Source organism: Peromyscus eremicus, chromosome 23 (genome assembly GCF_949786415.1).
Source record: "Peromyscus eremicus chromosome 23, PerEre_H2_v1, whole genome shotgun sequence".
NCBI classification, from domain to species: Eukaryota; Metazoa; Chordata; class Mammalia; order Rodentia; family Cricetidae; genus Peromyscus; species Peromyscus eremicus.
In genome coordinates, this window is record NC_081438.1 from 23,832,415 (window position 1) to 23,853,180 (window position 20,766).

The 20,766-nt window shown below is 47.7% G+C and overlaps 1 protein-coding gene across 3 annotated transcripts in view; it reads left to right on the forward strand.

Annotated features, from left to right (window-relative positions):
- Positions 1 to 5,500: 5,500 nt before the first annotated feature.
- LOC131898002 (general transcription factor II-I repeat domain-containing protein 2) overlaps positions 5,501 to 20,766 on the forward strand; it is a 36,908-nt gene continuing 21,642 nt past the window's right edge. For 2 of the 3 annotated variants that reach the window (XM_059249037.1, XM_059249038.1), the window contains exons 1-7: positions 5,501 to 5,719; positions 11,192 to 11,289; positions 13,085 to 13,223; positions 15,444 to 15,563; positions 17,405 to 17,588; positions 17,940 to 17,968; positions 20,606 to 20,660. In XM_059249037.1, the coding sequence (XP_059105020.1) occupies positions 11,197 to 11,289; positions 13,085 to 13,223; positions 15,444 to 15,563; positions 17,405 to 17,588; positions 17,940 to 17,968; positions 20,606 to 20,660 (620 nt within the window). In that variant the 5' untranslated portion in view covers positions 5,501 to 5,719; positions 11,192 to 11,196. Of the gene's footprint in view, positions 5,720 to 11,191; positions 11,290 to 13,084; positions 13,224 to 15,443; positions 15,564 to 17,404; positions 17,589 to 17,939; positions 17,969 to 19,426; positions 19,683 to 20,605; positions 20,661 to 20,766 lie in introns of those variants that run through there. The other variant, XM_059249039.1, reaches the window with a different exon arrangement.

The following is a 20,766-nucleotide window of genomic DNA, read 5'->3' on the forward strand; positions in this document are numbered from 1 at the left end:
ATCTGTGGAGGCCCTGGAAGAGAGTATTAGATCCCCTGGAACTGGAGTTGCAGCTGATAGCCCCCACGTGATAGCCCCCAGAAATAGAACCCTGGTCCTCTGGAAGAGCAAACAGTGTTCTTAACTGATGAGCCCTCTCTCCAACTCCCTGATTGATATTTTTTTTTTTTTTTTTTTTTTTGGACAGGGTTTCTCTGTGTAGCTTTGCGCCTTTCCTGGAACTCACTCTGTAGCCCAGGCTGGCCTCGAACTCACAGAGATCCACCTGCCTCTGCCTCCCGAGTACTGGGATTAAAGGCGTGCGCCGCCGCAGCCGCCACTGCCGCCACCAACACCTGGCATCAACATACCCAGTTTATGCAGCCCTGGAATAGAACCCAGAGCATCCTGCATGCTAGACAAGCACTCTGTCAACTGAGCTATATCTGAAGCCCCATAATTCATCTTAAGAAAACTTAAGAATCAGCTGGATGGGCAGTGGTGGCGCACGCTTTTAATCCCAGCACTTGGGAGGCAGAGCCAGGTGGATCTCTGTGAGTTCGAGGCCAGCCTGGTCTACAGAGCGAGATCCAGGAAAGACGCAAAGCTACACAGACAAACCCTGTCTCGAAAAACCAAAAGAATCAACAGGTCTTACCCATGTGTTGTGGTGAACACCCTCCATGCCTCTCAGGAGGATCAGGATTTCTGCCTCAGCCTAGGCTATCTAGAACTCTATCTAGAACTCTATCTAGAACTCTATCTCACAAAAGAAAAATTCAAGCCGGGCGGTGGTGGCGCACGCCTTTAATCCCAGCACACGGGAGGCAGAGCCAGGCGGATCTCTGTGAGTTCGAGGCCAGCCTGGGCTACCAAGTGAGTCCCAGGAAAGGCGCAAAGCTACACAGAGAGACCCTGTCTCGAAAAACCAAAAAAAAAAAAAAAAAAATTCAATAGCCCTAGATGGATCCTCAACTTTCTAAACCATTTTACATTTAAGAGACAGTCAAAGACAGCAGGGCATGGTGATACATCTTTAATCTCCAGAGGCAGAGGCAGGTGGATCTCTGTGAGTTTGGGGCCAGCCTGGTTTACATAGCAAGTTCCAGGGCAGCCAGGTTGACATAGTGAGACCCTACCTCAAAGAAAAAAGTCGCTAAAAGAAGTCTTCCTTGGTGTAAAACTGAGAACAAGAAACTGGACATGGTGGCGCACACCTTTGATCCCAGCACTCGAGAGGCAGAGTCAAGCGGATCTATGTGAGTTCGAGGCCAGCCTGGATTACAGAGAGAATTCCAGGACAGCCAGAGCTACACAGAGAAACCCTGCCTCGAAAAAAACCAAACCAAAACAAAACAAAAATTGAAAACAAGAGGACGGTTACAATGTGAATTATGGCCACTAGGTGGCAGTGCTTGCCTACCAATTTTGTTCCCATTTGTGAAGCCGACCACAACCGGCAGGTTCAGAGATTTTAGCTACAGGAAATGTAGCTCAGTGGTAGAGTGCTTGCCTAGCATGTGCAGAGCCCTGAGTTCTCTCCATGCCCCCACAAAAGTAAAAATTTGTGTTATTTTTTGAAACAGAGTCTCATGTACCCCAGGCTGGCCTTGAATTTGCTATGTTGCTTCAATTCCTGATCCTCCTGCCTCCACCTCCAGGGTGCCAGGAGTACAGGCAAGCACTCCCAAACCCAGCCTCAATTTACAAAGTAATAAAATACATTTCATGTATGCATTTGTGTAGGGGGGTGCATGCACGCCACAGCATAGGTGTGGAAGTTAGAGAACATCTTTTAGGAGTTGCCTCTCTCCCTCCGTGTAGGTTCTAAGGATGGGTTCAAGAATCTCATACTCCAAAGACAACTGCTTTTTCCCTCTGAGTCATCACACCACCGTGCAATTAAAAACTGTTCATCTGGGCTGGAGAGATGGCTCAGAGGTTAAGAGCACCAGCTGCTCTTCCAGAGGTCCTGAGTTCAGTTCCCAGCACCCACATGGTGGCTCACAACCATCTGTAATGAGATCTGGCGCCCTCTTCAGTATACATAATAAATAAATAAATTTAAAAAAAAAAAAAAAAAAAACTGTTCATCTACTTTCTTTTCTTTTTGAAACAAGACCTGACTGTATAGCCCTGGCTTGCCTGGAACTCACTGTGTAGACCAGGTTGGCCTGGAACTCACAGTGATTCCATCTCTGCCTTCGAAGTGCTGGGATGTGCCACTACGTGAGGCCACATGGATACCTCATCACCCCAAAATAATAGACTGCCTCCCATAAACATGACGTCAATGTTTGAGATGCTAAATCAAAGCTGAGCATGGGGGTGCAAGCCTATCATCCCAGCCCTTGGGGGGTGGAGGCAGGAGGATCAGGACTGCGTGGTCATCCTTGGCTACATAGTGAGTTTGAGGCTAGCCTGGGCGACATGAGACCACAGAGGTGGAGGAAAGAAGACCAGTAGGTTCTCTGACACGGTTTCAGCTGTTCCGCCGTACCTTCTAATTGTTATCCAAAGCTGCCTGCTTTCCTTTCTTTTCTCACACAACTGACTTTGCCATTCATAACATTTACTTCCATATAAACTGAAAAGTCATTGCATCAGGTAGCATTTAAAAAAAAAAATCCCACTGGGTTTTATTATTAGGATTCCATGAAATTGATAAGCTAATTGAGAGACACGACTATAAATGGAATTTCCAACCTTAAGTTCTCCTGCTCATGAATGAATGAGGCTTGCATGCAGGTACATGTGCAAGTGTGTACACATGGAGTCCAGACAACACCATCCACTTGTGTGTATCACAGTTCCCTTTCTTCGTTTTTTTGTTGTTGTTGTTTTTTTTAAGTTAGGATATATTTATCTAGGTGTATAGTAGCCTAAACCTTTAATCCCAGCACTCAGGAGGCAGAGGCAGATGGATCTCTGTGAGTTCGAGGCCAGCCTGTTCTACATAGTGAGTACCAGGACAGCCAGGGCTAAGTAGAGACCTTGTCTCAAAAAAAAAACAAACAAACAAAAAACAAAAAAACCCAACCAGCTATTGTGGTCTGGGGTAAAGTATCCTCCCCCAAAGCTCATGTATTGAAAACTTGATCCTCAGCTGATGACTCTATTTGGGACATTCTGGAGATTTCAGGAGGTAGGACCTCGCTTGAGGAAGTGGATCACTGGGGATTGTATCCTTACATCTGCCTACATTTTCTCGGCTTCCTTACTATCAGGAAATGAAGCAGGTCCCCTGGCACATGCTCCTGCTGTCAGGGTGCTGTCTAAGCCAATGGGGTTAAGTACCTGAGCTGAAACCTGTGACGCTGAGATAGGACTGGTGGAGATGGGGACATCGCCCCATGGAGGCTGATCATCCCTCAAGTGGAGATTTCCAAACAGCCAGTTCTAGATCTCAAGCTCAGAGGAATGGTCTAGACTGGGCAGTGATGGTGCAGGTCTTTAAATCCTAGCACTCAGGAGGCAGAGGCAGGCAGATCTCTGTGAGTTCCAGGCCGGCCTGGTCTACAGAGCGAGTTCTAGGATAGCCAGGGTTACACAGAGAAACCCTGTCTCAAAAATAACAACAAAATAAATCATGTAAATGGTATTTAACAACCCTGAAACTAAGTAAGATGAGTCAAGAACTGAGGGCAAACAGCAGATTCGAGACAGAAAGTAGGAATGTTGCAGTGTTGTGAGAACGGGGAAAGAGGATTTGTGTGGGAGCAAGAACAGCCACCAAGCACTGTGTCCTGGAAGGCCACATGTGACAAGGGCCTGATTTTGACAAGTCCCAAGAGCAAGCGATTTGCAAGCTGAGCAAAGACCACAGGATCTAGCAACAGGTGACCCATTTGTGACCTAGGAGGAAAGAATTCATTGTAGTGAAGGGCCAAAGCACCCCCATTTCAAGCAAGCCCCTCACCCCAGCTTGAAACAGGCCTGAGTTTCAAAATTCTCAGAGCTGCTGACATAGGTCCCAGGACAAAGTCAGGACGTTTGAAGAGCCCTCTGGTAGCAACTGATTAACTACAGAATGCTCCCATGCCGGAGATGGTCAAAGGACAAAGTCAGGATGTTTGAAGGACTATCTGGTGACAACTGATTAACCACAGAATGCCCCAATGCCGGAGGTAATCTGTAAAGTTTTGACAAACAACCGGTTAAAAACTACAAAGTAAGTTAACACAGAGATTCTGAAAAGCCCCTAAAACTTGAGCCAATCAGAACTGTACCCATACTAGCACCCCTACCTGATGTAACCTTATGGCTTTTTGCCTTTAAATACTGAGCTTGCAGAGGGGCGGGCACCTCCTCTAGCCTCCGCTGTGTCCGGGTGCTCAACCGAGGTCTCTGCCGCGGCTTGACCTGCTTCGATAAACCTTGCTTTTGCATTTTGGTGAGTTTGTGTCTCTGGTGGTCTCTTTGGGGGGGGTCTCACACCCAGGGCTGGCTCAAGAACATGGGCAAATACTAACTATGGAGACTGTACATACAACAACTTTTCCGGGTATCAATGAGGTGCTATTTCTCCTTTTACTTTTGAAACAGGGTCTCATTATGTAGGGGTGGCTAGCCTGAAACCCTAAGCTGGCCTCAAACTCAGAGATTTACCTGGCGAATGCTGGTATTAAAGGTATGTACCACCACACCTAGCAATAAATCTTCTAAAATATATATTTTTTAAGATTTTACTTTTTTTTTTTTTTTGGTCTTTCGAAACAGGGTTTCTCTGTGTAGCTTTGCGCCTTTCCTGGAACTCACTTGGTAGCCCAGGCAGGCCTCGAACTCACAGAGATCCGCCTGGCTCTGCCTCCCGAGTGCTGGGATTAAAGGCATGTGCCATCACCGCCCAGCAAGATTTTACTGTTTAAGTGCGTGTGGGTGCCAGAGGCCTCTGCCCCTTTGGAGCTGGAATTACAGCCACTTGTGACCTGCTTAACACGGATGTTGGGAATCCAGCTCTGGTCTTCTGAAAGCACCCTACCAGTTCTTAACAGCTGAGGTATCTCTCCAGCCCCTTTTAAAGCAAAGAAACCAAAACCTTCATAAAATGGGGCCAGAGAGATAGCTCAGTGGTTAAGAACTCTTGCTGCTTTTGCAGGGGACCCAAGATCAGTTTCCAGCATTGACGGGGCGTAACACAACTTCACAACCATCTTTAACTCCGGGTCCAGGGGGACCCTGGTAACTTCTCCTGGCCTTCCCATGATGCACACCCACATACTGGCAAAATACTCTAATGCAGACGGTGCCTCAGGAATAGCTCCCTAGGCATGAACATACGACACTAGGCACACAGTTGTTTTTTTTTTTTTAAAAGAAATGCAACGTCCTAGGCTCCACAAGCACGAGAGCGCACTCAAAAGCCCAAACCGAAAAATGCATGTGTATCAAGCAAGGCCATGCACATCAGGGGGCGGCGCGGGGACACGTGCGCGCCACGCACTCCAGCCGGCGGCCTCGCGGAAGCCGCGCTGCAGCGCACCGGAAGTGGCCGTCCGCACTAGGGGTGCTTCGGCCACTCGCGGGAAGCCGACCTTCCGGAAAGCAAACATTAGGGCAGGAAAAAAAAAAAGGGTGGTGGGGGAGTAAATAAAATAACAATAATTTTAAAAAAGGGGAGGCTGGTGGGGAGGAGGCACCCTCCCTCGCTCCGCGCGCTCCCGCCGCCTGTCCAGGGCCGCTGCGCACGCGCAGCCCAGGCTTCAGACCCCCGGCGCGGCCCGCACGGCAGGGCCCTCAGGTGCGTATGCCGCCACCGCCGCCGCCGCTCCCCTCGCAACTTCCGCTTCCGGAAGTTCCCCCCCCCCCGGGGGGGGAAGAGACGTCTCTCGGGGCGCGTGGCGGAACACTCCGGCGCCCGGCGCCCGGCTCCGAACCCCGTTTTCCGCAACGCCGCGAGCAGGCCCGGCCGAGTGGGGGTGGGGCGGGGAAGACGCGCCGCCCTAGCGACCGGCGCACGCAAGGCGCCTCCCCGAGCATCTCTGTGTTGATTGGCTGTGACGGGAGCGCGGAGGCGGGAGAGAACGATGCCCCCGATGCGCACGGAGGTCACGCCGTACCTGACGTGCCGGCGCTGTGTGTGGAAGCACTTGATTGGCTGAGGGAAGAGGCGGGGCCATCGCGGTTGCCTAGGAACGGCGCTCTGGCTCCGCCCTTGATATCACGCTTTTGCCTGCTGGCGCCAGCATTTGGGGGGCGTGTCTGGGTTCTTTGCAGCCCGGGACCTCTGCGCGCTAGGAAAGTGGAGCAAAGGACCCAGACTCCAGAATGTGGCTTGTGTCCGGTCTGGTTGAGAGTACAAGATGGCCTAAGACCATAACACCTAGTACAACGACCCCCCAAAAAATTTTTAAGTGAAATTTCCTTTAATAATGTATTTAACCTGTTGTACCCAAAACATTATTCTAGCATGTACTCAGCATAAAAAACCAGAAATGAGCCAGCAGTGGTGGTGCATGGCTTCAGGTGGACTGAGTTCAAGGACAGCCTGGCCTATATAGCAAGTTCCAGGTCTGCTGGGGCCACACGGTGAGACCTTGTCTCTAAATTATAACCGCTTTATTGAGATACAGGAAAATCCACCCTTTAAAATATAAATAACGCAAGTCAGAAAAAGAACAAGCCCCTAAAGAAAAATTAAAAAAAAAAAAATAAAATGTAAAACAATTCCAGTGTAGCGTGGTATAAGTGTCTGTCAGCCCAGCACTGGAGATGCTGAGGCAGGAGGATTTCAGAGAGTTACAGGATAAAAGTACTTAGCCGACTACTCCCCGTGTTTGGTTTGGTTTGGTTTTGGTGCTTGTCCTGGATCTTGCTCTGTAGACCAGGCTGGCCTCGAACTCACAGAGATCCTCCTGGCTCTGCCTCCCGGGTGCTGGGATTAAAGGCATGCACCACCACTGCCCCAATACTTCTTTAAAAAAATAATAATAAGTGGAAAGAGATGGCTCAGGAGTTAAGAACTAGTAGCGCTGTTGCAGAAGACCAAGGTTCAATTCCCAGCACCCATTTGGCAACTCACAACCACTACCACATGCAAGCCCATGAGGGGCTGGAGAGATTTCTTCCAGAGGTCCTGAGTTCAATTCCCAGCAACCACATGGTAGCTCACAACCATCTCCAATGAGATCTGGCGCCCTCTTCTGGCTTGCAGGCATACATGCAGGCAGAACACTGTATACATAGTAAATTAACTAATTAATTAATTAAAAAAAGAATTTGACCCCACAAGTTCTAGTGGGCTGACTATACAAGCATCTTTAGTATGTTCTGGAACTCTGCTTATCAGAGTCCTGTGTTCTTCTTTGATCCTTGTAGCTGTTTTCAAACGTGGTCATTTCTCACTCTAAGCTTTATACAGTTAACGTTTTCTACGAACCTAATAAATAAGACCTATTCGTTTATAAAAATAAATGGAGGTGCCAGAGAGATGGCTCAGCAGTTAAGAGTGCTTGTTGCCCTGCAGAGGTCCAAAGTATAATTCCGAGAGAACCCATAGCAGGGAGCTCACAACCCTCCGTAACTCCAGATCCAAGGATCTAAAGCTCTCTGGCCTACACTGGCACCTGATCTCCCCGCCCCCTATGAATATGCACATATAACTAAACAATCTTTTAAAGGTAGGAGAATAAATAAAGCATGTTTTGTCTGCTGTGGATGGTACCACTGGGTTTATTTTTGTACATGGGAATGGGTGTTTATTTTTGGATTCTTGTGGGTGTTTACTAAAGAATAGAATTTCTGGGTCAAGCTTTGTGGGTGTTTTGTTTTATTTGTGTTTGTTTATACTTGGGACTGAGCCCAGAACCACTGAGCTACAGCCCCAGACTTACGTTTTGGTCCTTAGGTTTATTTTTTATTTATTTATTTATTTATTTGAGACAGGGTTTCTCTGTGTAACAGCCCTGGCTGTCCTAGAACTCTCCTTGTAGATCAAAGTGACCTCAGACTCAACAGAAATTCCCCTGCCTCTGCCTCCCAAGCGCTGGGATTAAAGGCCTGTGCCACCATGACAAGCTATGATTTTTTTTTACTTTTACTTCATGAGTTCTGCCTGTGTGTGTCTTCCTGCACATGCATACAGTACTGGAAGGGGCCAGGAGATGGCAGCAAATCTCCTGGCACTGGATCCAGATGGTTGTGAGCTGCCTTGTGGGTGCTCGGAACTCAAAACTGGGTGAACTGAAACTTGTAAGAGGAGCAAGTGCTCATAACCACTGAACCACAGCTCCAGCCCCCAACTTATTGAATTGTATGTTGAGACAAGATATCCCTAAGATGCCCAGCCTATCCTTGAAGCTATAACCCTTCTATCTCAGCCTATACCGTTGCTGGGAGTCCAGGGCTAGACCACCATGCTTAAATTATTTATTCTCAAGATAGTCTTGGTATGTAGCCCAGGCTGGCCTCCATAGCCTTCTCCCTTAATCCCCCAAGTGTTAGGATTATAGATGGTTGGCCACCATGCCCAGCTTTCTAAAAAAAAAAAAAAAAAAATGGGCAAGGTTCTGCAGAGGTGGCCCAGTGGGGTCAAGGTGATTGCTGCTGAGCCTAATGACCCAGAATCGGTGCCCAGGTGTGAAGAGATCTGACTCCCTCCATCTTGCCGAATCTCTCCTGCCTCAGCCTCCAGTGCTCAGATGACACGCATTTACCATCACACCCGGCCTTGGCTGTGGGGTTGGTAGAGGCGAAGGGCTGAAGGGCTTGGTTCAAGCTCCAAGACTTTTATCTAGTGGTCGTAAAGATACAAGGCCAGCTACGGAGGTGACAGTGAGTGTCTATTAAAAGGCATGAAGATAGCCCCAAGGAATTTGGCTTCTAGATCTACCACCTCATCTCGACATGATCAGAGACCATGAAAGAACCAGCCAGCTTCTGTCTGTACACAGAGCGTCTCAGGCCAGCTACAATTCACAAGGATTTTTTTTTCTTATTCTTCTTCACAAACAGCCCTGCCATTGCAAGAAGGCACCCAGAGGCAGGCATGCACTAAGCTGAAGGGTGGAAATGTGTTCCAATAAAACTTTATTTTATAACTTTTTTTTTAAAAACAGAGTTCAGGCTAGCCTGGAACTCTGTGTAGTCCAATCTAACCTTGGCTCCTGATCTGTCTGGCTGCACCTCCTGAGTGCTGGGATTCTGAAAGTGACCCACATGTTCTTTTCCATTCTGAGGATAGAAACCCAGGCATCATGTATCATAGCCAAAAGCACTCTGTCAATGGAGCCACAGCCCAGCCCTATAATCATCAGTTAAGGAAAAGTTAATTACTGTATAAATTCTGTGATCTAAATGAACGTTGCTGGCACTTCACGTGTAGGTAGAAAAGGTCCTAGGAGATTATACTCTGTGGGACTCCTTGATGGCCTGAAGTGTTTAGTTTCACTGGATTTGGTGATACATGTCTGTAACTCTAGCCCTCAGCAAGCTGAGGCAGGAGGATCATGAGTTTGAGACTAGTTTGGGCTACTGCATAATACACCTGTTGTGTGCTATTTTGTTTGTGGTCTGACAAATAAAGCTTGCTTGGAGTCAGGGTGGAGCTAGCCACTAGTTAACCATAGAGGTCTGGAGGTCTGTCCAGAGAGGAACAGGAAGTGATAAGGCAGGGCGGAGACAGGCTCTCAGCCCCTTTTAACTGGAGGACCAGAAGGAGGAAGGCCTGTGGTTGCTCTCCTGGCTTCTCTGACCTTTCAGGTTTTACCCTGATATCTAACTCCTGGTTTTTACTGATAAGATTAATTAGATTTATGCTTCAGAGACCTTTTCTCAAAAGCAATAATAAAGGTAGGCATGGGGCTGGAGAGATGGCTCAGTGATTAGAGAGTGCCAGCTGCTCCTGCAGGGGACCTGAGTTTTGTTCCCAGCACCCATGTCAGGTGGCTCACAACCACTTGTAACTCCAGCTCCAGGGGAATCTGAGACGTTCCTCTGGCCTCTGGGGGGCATCCCACTCACACATTTGCATGTACATACACAGAAACTTTGTTGTTGTTGTTTTTGTTTGTTTGTTTTGGTTTTCGAGACAGGGTTTCTCTGTGTATCTTTGTGCCTTTCCTGGATCTTGCTCTGTAGACCAGGCTAGCCTCGAACTCACAGAGATCCACCTGCCTCTGCCTCCGGAGTGCTGGAATTAAAGGTGTGCGCCACCACCGCCCAGCATGCAGAAACGTTTTTTAAAGAAACCTGGGAGCCAGATGTGGTGACACCTGCCTGTCATTCCTGGCAGGCTCAGGAATTCAAGGGCAGCTCAGCTATGTAATAAGTTCAAGGCCAGTCTGAGCTACATGAGACCTTGTCTGGAGGGAGGGAGAGAGAGAGAGAGAGTCCAAAAAGTCCTCTGACTTTCATATGTGTTCTTTAGTGTACATGCCTACACATAAAATAAATAAATATAATAAAAGCCATTCATTTTAAGAAAGAAAAGTTTCCCTGCCTCCTGCATTGTTCAGTACAGGATAGAAATAAAGCATAATTACTAGGACGATGATGATTGTTCATTATTGCTTGATGCAGAATTCATGACAACTGATAAGGATCAGCCCCTCTCACTCTCCTGTCATATTTCTTTCTTTGTTAAAGGCTGACATTTTAAGTCAAGCGTGGTGGTATGTGTCTGTTTTCCCAGCACTTGGAAAATGGAGGCAGGAGGGTCAGGAATTCATAGTCAGCCTTGGCTACATAGTTCAATGTCAGCAGGGTGGGCTGCATAAGACCCTTTTGCAAAATAAAATAAAAATAAAAACAGCCAGGCGTAGTGGCACATTCCTTTGATCCCAACACTCAGAAGGCAGAAGCAGGGAGATCCTGATGATTTTGAGGTCTGCTTGCTTGGTCTATAGATTGAGTTCCAGGCCAACCAGGGGCTATTTTATGAGACTCTGTCTTTAAAAAAAAAAAAAAAAAAGTAACGCTCTTATCTCAAGAACTTCCTGGTCTGCCATGATGGGACCCACCTCACCACACATCCTTGCTTCTTTGCTGTGGGAGCTGCAGGTTAGGTAGGGTCTGGGTACCCTCTAAGGACTGCCCTCCTGCCCTCAATGTCCTAGGGAGGCCTCACCTCCCAGAGCTTCTGGCATCTCCATCCTGCACCAGCTTGGGGATCAAACCTTTAAACCATAATGGACCCTCGGTTCATACCCACAGGACTGTAGTCAACTGATCACTAGGACACAGACACCACTCACATCCTCGTTTCTCTTTACAGGAACAATGGCCCAGGTAGCAATGTCCACCCTGCCCGTTGGAGATGAGTCCTCAGACAGGACAGTGGTGACGTTCCTCATGTCTGCTCTTGAGTCCATGGTGAGACACTCCAGTTCTGCCAATACCTCAGATGGTTGTGGAGCTGAAGGATGGTGACACCCTTCACTGTCACTTTATTTATTTATTTATTTATTTATTTATTTATTTATTTATTTATTTATTATGTGCACTGGTGTTTTGCCTGCCTGTATGTCTGTGTGAGGGTGTCAGATCTTGGAGTTACAGACAGTTGTGAGCTGCCATGTGGGTGCTGGGAATTGAACCCGGGTCTTCTGGAAGAACAGTCAGTGCTCTTAACCGCTGAGCCATCTCTCCAGCCCTCACTGTCACTTCTTATATAACCCCCTCTTGTCTGTGTGGGGGGGTATCCTTCAGTCTAGGCGTGGTGGCACACATCTGTGAACCCCAGCACTTTGAGAGGTAGAGAAAGGAGGATCCAGAGTTCAAGGTCATCAAAGGTGTGAGTAAGGGTTGGTGTGATCTTTTTATAGTATTCAGTGTATGTGATGTGTAGTTGTAAGTTTTCCTGGTCCCGCCCTGCTCCTGTGGCTCTGCGGTCCTGTAGCCACTCAGACCCAAATAAACACACATTGGCTTATATTAATTACAAACTGTATGGCCTAATGGCTCAGGCTTCTCGCTGGCTAGCTCTTATATCTTAAATGAACCCATTTCTTTAAATCTATAATTTGCCACGTGGCTCATGGCTTACCGGTACCTTTACATCTTGCATCTTCTGACAGTAGCTAGCAACATCTCCTCTGTTCCCTTTCTCTTCCTTCCTTTCTCTCTGTTTAGAATGTCCCACCTAACCTTATTCTGCCTCACCATTGGCCAAACGGCTTTATTTATCAACCAGTCAGAGCAACACACATTCACAGCACATAGAACGACATCACCTATCAGTGATATGTGTGCCAGTGTGTATGCCACAGAATGCACCCTGAGGTCAGAGGACCACTTTTGGGAAGCTAGTATTCTCCTTCTGTCATGTGGGTCAAGTCAGGTTGTAAGGCACACACACACACTGGGCCATCTTGCTAGCCTAACAGTGAGTTCAAGGCCAGTCTGGGATGCATGAGACCATCCTCTTTACCCCCTAAAACAAACAAACAAACAAACAAACAAAAAAACTAGAAATATCTGCCCCCAACACCATGGGAGGAAACAGATCCATTCCTACATTTGACAAGCAAGCGCCCATGATGGACCTTCTACATCCAGGCCTCTTCTAGACAATGGGGTACAAGATGTAAGGGCAGACCAGGCCCCCCTCACAGGTCTTATATCCTGTGTGTATGTGTTTCTGTAGGTAAATATAATATAATAAAGGAGGGCCAGCAAGATAGTTCAGCCAACAAAGGAGTTTCAATTCTCGGGACTCACAGAGCAGGAGGAAACTGCCCCTGCAGGCTGTTCTCTGACCTGCACATGAGACATGAGTACTGTGATGTGAGTGTGCTAGTGCACACACACACACACACACACACACACACACACACACACACACACTATTATTTCTACTACTACTCCTCATAATAAAATGAAAAGTAGCATATGGAAAGAGATGTTTAAGGGAGAATGAAGGAGTAGTTTGGAGGTCTGGGAGAAAGTTTCTTCATACTTGCCCCCTCTTTTGCTTTGTTTTTTGAACCCAGGCTGAGCTTGAACTTGCTATGTCGCAGAGGCTTTGATCCCCCTGCCTCCACCTCCTCAGTGCTGGGATCCTGGGCGTGTGCCATCTTTCCTGTACTTGATTTTTCCTTCTGTTCCCTCAGCTCCTCAGCTAACCTGACCAATCCTAGACCATTGTCCTTTTGTTTTTCTGTCTTAGTGTAAAGAGCTGGCCAAGTCTAAGGCTGAGGTGGCCTGCATCGCCGTGTATGAGACGGATGTGTACGTGGTGGGGACAGACCGAGGCTGTGCCTTTGTCAACGCCAGACAGGATTTCCAGAAAGACTTCGCACAGCACTGTAGGTGGCTGCCGTTGTATCCTGTTGTCTCTGGTGCTGTTTGGTTGATGGGTTGGTTTTTATATTGGGGATTGAATTTAAGGCCTTACCCATGCTAGGCAAGTATTCCACCTGCCATTGAACTGTATACTGCATCCCCAGTTTTAACCCCACATTTCACTTTATTAAATTTTTTTTGAAATGGTCTCGTGTAGCTCTAACTGACCTGCAACTTGCTGTGTAAACTAGGTTGGCCTTGAACTCACAGAGATCCTCCTGCCTCCGACTCCTGCATGCTGGAGTGAATTAACAACATATATACTGTGCCTAGCCTGATAATATGATTTTGCTTATCATTCTGTTAACATGATATATTGCATTTATTGATTTTGGGGTTTGTTGTTGTTGATGTTTTGTTTGGTTTGGGTTTTTTTAAGACAGTGTTTCTCTGTGAAGCCCTGGCTGTCCTGGAACTAGCTCTGTAGACCAGCCTGGCCTTGAACTCAGAGTTTCATCTGCCTTTGCATTCCAAGTGGTGGGATTAAAGTTTACACCACAACACCTGGCTGCATTTATTGATTTTTTAAAAACATTTACTTCTATTTTGTGTGTGTGTGTGTGTGTGTGTGTGTGTGTGTGTGTGTATGCATGTGAGTATAAATGCCCAGAGTCCAGAAGAAGGCATCAGATCCCCTGGAGCTGGGTTTACAGTCAGCTTGCAAATGTGAGCTATTCTTCTAAAGGACCCGAGTTCAATTCCCAACATCCACATCAGGAGGCTCACAGTCACCTGTAGCTCCATCTCCAGGGTGAACCAACACCTCTGGCCTTCATGGATGGTCACATCATAGACTCATGTGCACATACCACACATACAGGTTACACATAATTAAACATACTAAATTTTAAAAAAGGTTTGCTTCATAGTTTCACTGGTTTTTTTTTTTACTTAAAAGATTTATTTTTGTTTTTAAGTTTGTGTCAGGCATTATGTGTATGTGAATGCAGTTCCCCCAGGGGCCAGAAGAGGGCACCAGACCCCTGGAGATGGAGTTAGAGGTAGTTGTGAGCCCTGACATTGGTGCTGGGAACCAAGCCTGAGTCCTCTGCAAGACCAGCTCACACTCATAACCATAGCCAATGAGCTTTCTCTCTAGTTTCTATAACACCTTTATTTGTAAAATAAATTAAAAAAAATCAATCCCACATGGCAGTGGGATACAATCCTTTTAATATTGTTGAGTGAGCCTATTAGTATTCTGTTGAGGATTTTCCCATCAGCATTGATCAGACATGCAGCTCTGGGATTTTCTTTTCTGGCATGTCATTTTTACTTTTGCTGAGACAGAGTCTTGTGTAGCCCAGGCTGGCCCAAACTCACTAGGTAGCTGAGGATTACCGACCACTCATGATCCTCCTGCCTGCACCTCCTGAGTGCTGGGATTACAAGTGTGTGCCCACCACGCCCAGCTCTAGTTTCTTGAGATGGTGTGGGATTTAGTTGCTGATTGGAGGATTTTTCTTGTTATTTTTTTGTCCTTTTGAGACAGGGTCAACTGAGAGAATCTAGTCAATGCTGCCCTGTGCTGGTCCCCCTTCCTCAGACTCCCAAGGGCTGGGGTCACTGATGTCGATGCTCACCCAGGCATACGGGTTGAGCAGTAGCTTTATTTCAGGGGTGACCACCATGCTTGACCCTAGTCATCATATGAACCTGCTACCCTGTCGAGGCTGGAGAGATGGTCAGTGGTTGCTGCACATACAGAGGACCCAGATTGGCTCCCAGCATTCAAATCAGATTGCTAAGAACCTCTGGTAACTCCAGCGCCAAGGAATCCAATGTCCTCTTCTGGCCTCCAAGGACATGCGTCCACACATATACATGCACATAAGAATAAATCTTGGGGCTGGGGTAATAAATCTTAGCTCAGTGGTAGAGCGCTTGCCTAGCAAGCACAAGGCCCTGGGTTCGGTCCTCAGCTCGGGGGGGAAAAAATAATAATAAAACCTACTCTGTTCTTGGGACTAGGAGGTACAGCTCCGTTAGTAGAGTGGTTATCTTGAATGTGTGAAGCCCTGACTTCCATCCTTAGAAAAACAAAAACTCCCCTTTAGTGCCTTATGTAAAAGGGCCATTTTATGACTCCCATCCCCCACCCCCACTCACCAAGTACCAGAAATACAGATGGGAGGGGACAGAAAGAAAGCTTGCTCTGACCCATCCTCATCCTGTGCTTGCAGGCCAGGGAGAAGGACTAACTGAAGAGAAGCCACTGTGTCCCGAAAATGGGACTCAAGTCTGCTCCGGAGAAGCCCGATTGCTCAGGAAAGCAGTGGAAGAACATTTCTGCCTTTGTTACCGTAAGTCCCCATGGAGCATGGGCACCCCATACGCGTGCGCACACATACACACACACACACACACACACACACACACACACACACACACGCATGCACGCACGCAATACAGTACACATGTGGGTTACAGAACCACTTGCAGGAAGCTGGTGTTCTCCTTCCATGGAGGGTTTAGAAGATGGATTAAACTCAGGTCACCATGCTTACCCAGTAAGCACTTTTCTCCCTGAACCCTCTCTCCGGCCCACAAGCACTCTAAATAGCCACGTAGGAACTGTGTAATTGTATCAGCTAGATGACTTAGGATTCTACGAACTCATTTACTCAGTAATTTATATATTTATTTTGCAGTGCTGTGGGGGGAAACCCAGAGTCTCATGCATGCCAGGCAGGTGCTCTACCACTGAGCCACACCCCAGCCCCTCACTGGGGGATTCTAGGCAGGTGCTCTACCACTGAGCCACACCCCCAGCCCCTCACTGGGGGATTCTAGGCAGGTGCTCTACCACTGAACCACACTCTCAGCCCCTCACTGGGGAATTGATTCTAGTTCCATTCTCAGTATCACAAAGAAAAAGAAAAACACACACAAAAAATACACCTCTAAATCATCAGATAGCTATGCAGCAGAAAGGGGAGTGTAATAAGTACTAACATGAGCAAATACAATGATACACACATACATATAGGCAAATGTCACCAGAAAGCTAGATATGATGGAGCACACTTGTGATTCTAGCACTCAGGACTCTGAGGCAGGAGGATCACTGCAAGCTGGATACCAACTTGGAATTCAGGCCACCATGGGCAACCTTTCTTTTTATTTTATTTTATTTTTGGTTTTTTGAGACAGGATTTCTCCGTGTAGTTTTGGTGCTTGTCCTGGATCTCACTCTGTAGACCAGGCTGGCCTCGAACTCACAGAGATCCATCTGGCTCTGCGTCCCAAATGCTAGGATCAAAGGCCTGAGCCACCACCACCCGGCTGGGCAACCTTTCTCAAAAGCAAAAGTAAGAGAACTAGCCAAGCACATGCCTTTAATCCCAGCGCTTGGGAGGCAGAGGCAGATGGATCTCTGTGAGTTTGAGGCCAGCCTGATCTACACAGTGAGTTCCAGGACAGCCAGGGCTGTTGTTACACAGAGAAACTCTGTCTCAAAAAAAAAATCAATAAATAAGCCTGGTGGTGGCAGCACAGGTCTTTAATCCCAGCACTCAGGAGGCAGAGGCAGGTGGATTTCTGTGAGTTTGAGGCTGGGGAGATAACTAAATAAACAAATATAAGAGGGGGGTGTAAATATATAAGGATATAAATAAAATACGAAAGGAAAGGAAAACCAGGAAAAGAAAACAGTGTAAGGGCCTGGGATGGAGGTATACACCTTTAATCCTGGCACTCAGCAGACTGAAGTAGAAGGATCAAGAGTTCAAGGCCAGCCTGGGCAATAGGAGACTGAAAAACACCCCACAAAAGCATCATAACTATAATAACAATATACTTCCCTCAGTTTCTCAGGGCCTGGCTTCCCAACCCCACACAGCTTCATGCATTTCTGTATTGTGTAAGTGCCTGAGAGTGGGAACCTTCAGCACAGGGTGCCTGGGGTCCCAGGTGACAACCAGGATTAGCCATCATGAGAGGGATAGAGTTTATCATGACAGGGAAGCCTTGGCGGCAGTCAGGGAAGAAGCTGGCTGATCACACTGCAGCCACACTCAGGAAAGAAAGAGAGCGTACTTTGTGCTTTTGGTGTATGTTCAAGCCACAGGTCCCTGTGTCTATTACCCTAGAAGAAGCTGGCAGGCAGAAACTTCTAAGTACCATCTCTCACTTCCTTTTGTAGGTAAAGCACTGGGGACGACAGCCATGGTCCCTGTTCCCTATGAGCAGATGCTTCAGGACAAGGCAGCTGTGCTGGTTCAGGGCCTTCCGGAAGGCCTGGCCTTTCAGCACCCTGACAATTACAGCCTTGCAAACCTGAGGTGGATCCTGGAGAACAAAGCAGGGATCTCATTCATCATAAACAGGTAATCTGCTCCGTATCCCCTAACAGTTCACTTCAAGGTAAGCTGGATTAAATCAAGTATGGCGGCACAGGCCGGGGGACTGAGGCAGGAGAATCGCTGAGGCAAGCCTGGGTTACAGTGAGTTCAAGGACAGCCTGGGATATATACTGAAACCCTGTCTCAAAAAATGAATAAATACATAGATAAGATTGCCATGGTCTGAGGCCAGGGCTGAGCCATAGAGCACTCACTTGGCATGCGCCAGGTCCTGGGTTCTTTGCCCAGAATTGCAACAAAATAAAAGTGGATTGTTCACTGTGTTGACTGCTCTGCCTGTGTTCATGTTGGGTAATGGTGTTGGTTTTCTTGCAGACCTTTCCTAGGTGCAGAGAGCCAGCTAGGTAAGTAGCAGGTTCTGATCCTTGGTGACTGCCCAGAACCACCGAACCCATTCTGATATTACGATGATGATGCATGTTTTCATATTTTCCTTCATTTTATCACATCAAGGAGGCAGCCTGGGCTGGGAGCTGGTGGAAGCTTGATAGTAGCTCTCTTACCTATAGGATTGCCCAGTGAGGGGCTGGGGGGTGTGGTTCAATAGTAGAGCACCTGCCTAGAATCCCCCAATGCGGCTGGGAGCATAGCTAAGTGGTAGAGTGCCTGTCTAGATCCATTGGTGGGGTTCTAGAGGTATAGCTTAATGGGAAATAATTTGTCCAGTATCCCCTAGTTAGGGGCTCAGGGCATGGACTCAGTGGTAGAGCATCTGACTAGAATCTCCCAGTGAGGGGCTGGGGTGTGGCTCAGTGGTAGAGCACCTGCCTAGAATCCCCCAGTGAGGGGTTGGGGTGTGGCTCAGTGGTAGAGCATCTGACTAGAATCCTGCAGTGAGGGGCTGGGGTATGGCTCAGTGGTAGAGCATCTGACTAGAATCCTGCAGTGAGGGGCTGGGGGTGTGGCTCAGTGGGAGAGCACCTGTGTAACATGCATGAGATGGGTTCTCTCATCAACACTACAAAGAAGAGAGAGAGAACCTGTGATACTTGAGTACTAGGCTGGCACAGGAAGAGACAGCAGAAGAGACCCATCACAGCTCAGGCTGGGGTGATTCTGTAGAGACACCTGGTCCTCCAGAGGAGTGTGGAGATATAGGGAATCAACTGCTGGTCTGTGAGTACCAGCTCTGCCAGGGCCTGTGTTATCGGGTTTGAGGGATCAAGGGCTCATTCTTTTGTCTCTGAAACCCCAGTCTAGGAGAAAAAATGATTCTGTTTAGCAAAGAGCCAGGCAAACAGTGGTGCTCTTAAGATGTCAGCATCATCCCTGGGGTTGGGATGGGGCTAGAATAGTGTGATTGAAAACCTCCACAGGAGCTGGGTGTTGGTGGCGCATGCCTTTAATCCTAGCACTCTGGAGGCAGAGTCAGGTGGATTTCTGTGAGTTCGAGGCCAGCCTGGGCTACAGAGTGAGTTCCAGGACAGGCTCCAAAGCTACACAGAGAAACCCTGTCTCAAAAAAAAAAAAAAAAAAAAATCCAAAGAAAGGACCAGAGAGATGCTCCAGTGCTTAATAACTCTTGCAGAAGACAGGAACCCAGTTCCCAGCACCCACACAGTGGCTCACAACTGCCCGTGGGATCCATGCCTGCTTCTGGCCTCCAAGGGCATCACACATGCATGAGATATACGTGCATGCAGACACTGGCACATGCACATAAAGAGTAAGAATAAGCCTTTTTAAAAAGTCCAAAACCTGTAGTTTGGTGGTTGAGTGACAGGTGACTATGTGACTGTCATCCCAGAATAATTCATATTTATTTCTTACCAAATAACAGTCACACACAGCAGCTGACATTTAGTGTTCCCATAGTGACAGTATTCTGTTGTTTCTCAGCCCGTGGGATGTCAACACTAGAACTCCACATGAGAACTCCAAAGTCCCTGGATGCCACATCCGTTCTATACAGTGGCAGGGGGTTTTCCAGTGAGGCCTGTGCTCAAGTTCTGTATGCCTTAATCCAGTCCAGCCCACTTAGAATACCCCATAGCGCCGGGTGGTGGTGGCACACGCCTTTAATCCCAGCACTCAGGAGGCGGAGGCAGGCGGATCTCTGTGAGTTCGAGGCTAGCCTGGTCTACAGAGTGAGTTCCAGGACAGGCTCCAAAGCTTCAGAGAAACCCTGTCTCGAAAAAAACTTAAAAAAAAAAAAAAGGATACTCAATATCACAATAGCAGGAAAGAGGGGTAAATATTAGACTGGCCAGCATGATGGCCAAGGGCCCTCATCCCAGTGCTAGGGAGACTGAGGCAGGAGAATAATAGGTTTGAGGCCTGCCTGGGCTCCAGGCCAGCCTAAGCTCCATGATGAGCCCTCATTGCAAACCAACAAAACGGAGCTAAGGTGCCAGAACTCAGTGGTGGAGGACTTGCCTGGCATGTACGTGGCCCTGCTCTGGGAACACTTTGGAGGTAGAGGCAGGAGGATCAGGAGTTCCGGGTCATCCTTAGCTACACAGGATATTCAGGCCAACCTGAGCTACCTGTCTTAAAAACAAAATCAGCAACAAAACCCAAAATGTAATAGTGTATTTTCAGGGAATAAGGATGACACTCTAAGCCTCTCTGCATGTCCAGGGCATTGTTTTTCTTCCACAGTCTCCTCAGCCTGTGCTGGGGACCTGGGGGTTGGGAACCACTGGATGTGGAGGATCAACTATGCGCTAATCCTTGCTGTTTCCATGAAGAGTTAGACAGGCCAGTGTAGTGACTTGCTCAGGTGACCCAGCTGGGGAGTGGCCAGGCTGGGTTCCTCACCCACACTCCTGACTCTGTCTGCCCACTTCCAGCAAACACTACCAGCTGCTATAATAAGCAGGGCTGTTTTAATCCAGCCTCCTCCCCTGCTAGCATTCTGTGATGGCTTTGAATTGAGAATTCTCTGTTCTGTCTTTGCTTTCAAATGATGTGTCCTTAAATGTGAGTCCTGCCCCACAGTGCTGAGAGAGACTAATGTGTACCTTTTTGTTCTTGCACAGGTGGCCTTGGGATGGCGACAGGGACCCAGAGGCTGACACTACCACCAAATGACAGGTAAAAACAAAATAAAATAAAACAGTAATTAATAACGGCATAGAATGAACCAGGTGGTAGTGGTGCATTCCTTTAATCACAGAACTTGGGTGGCAGAGGCAGGCAG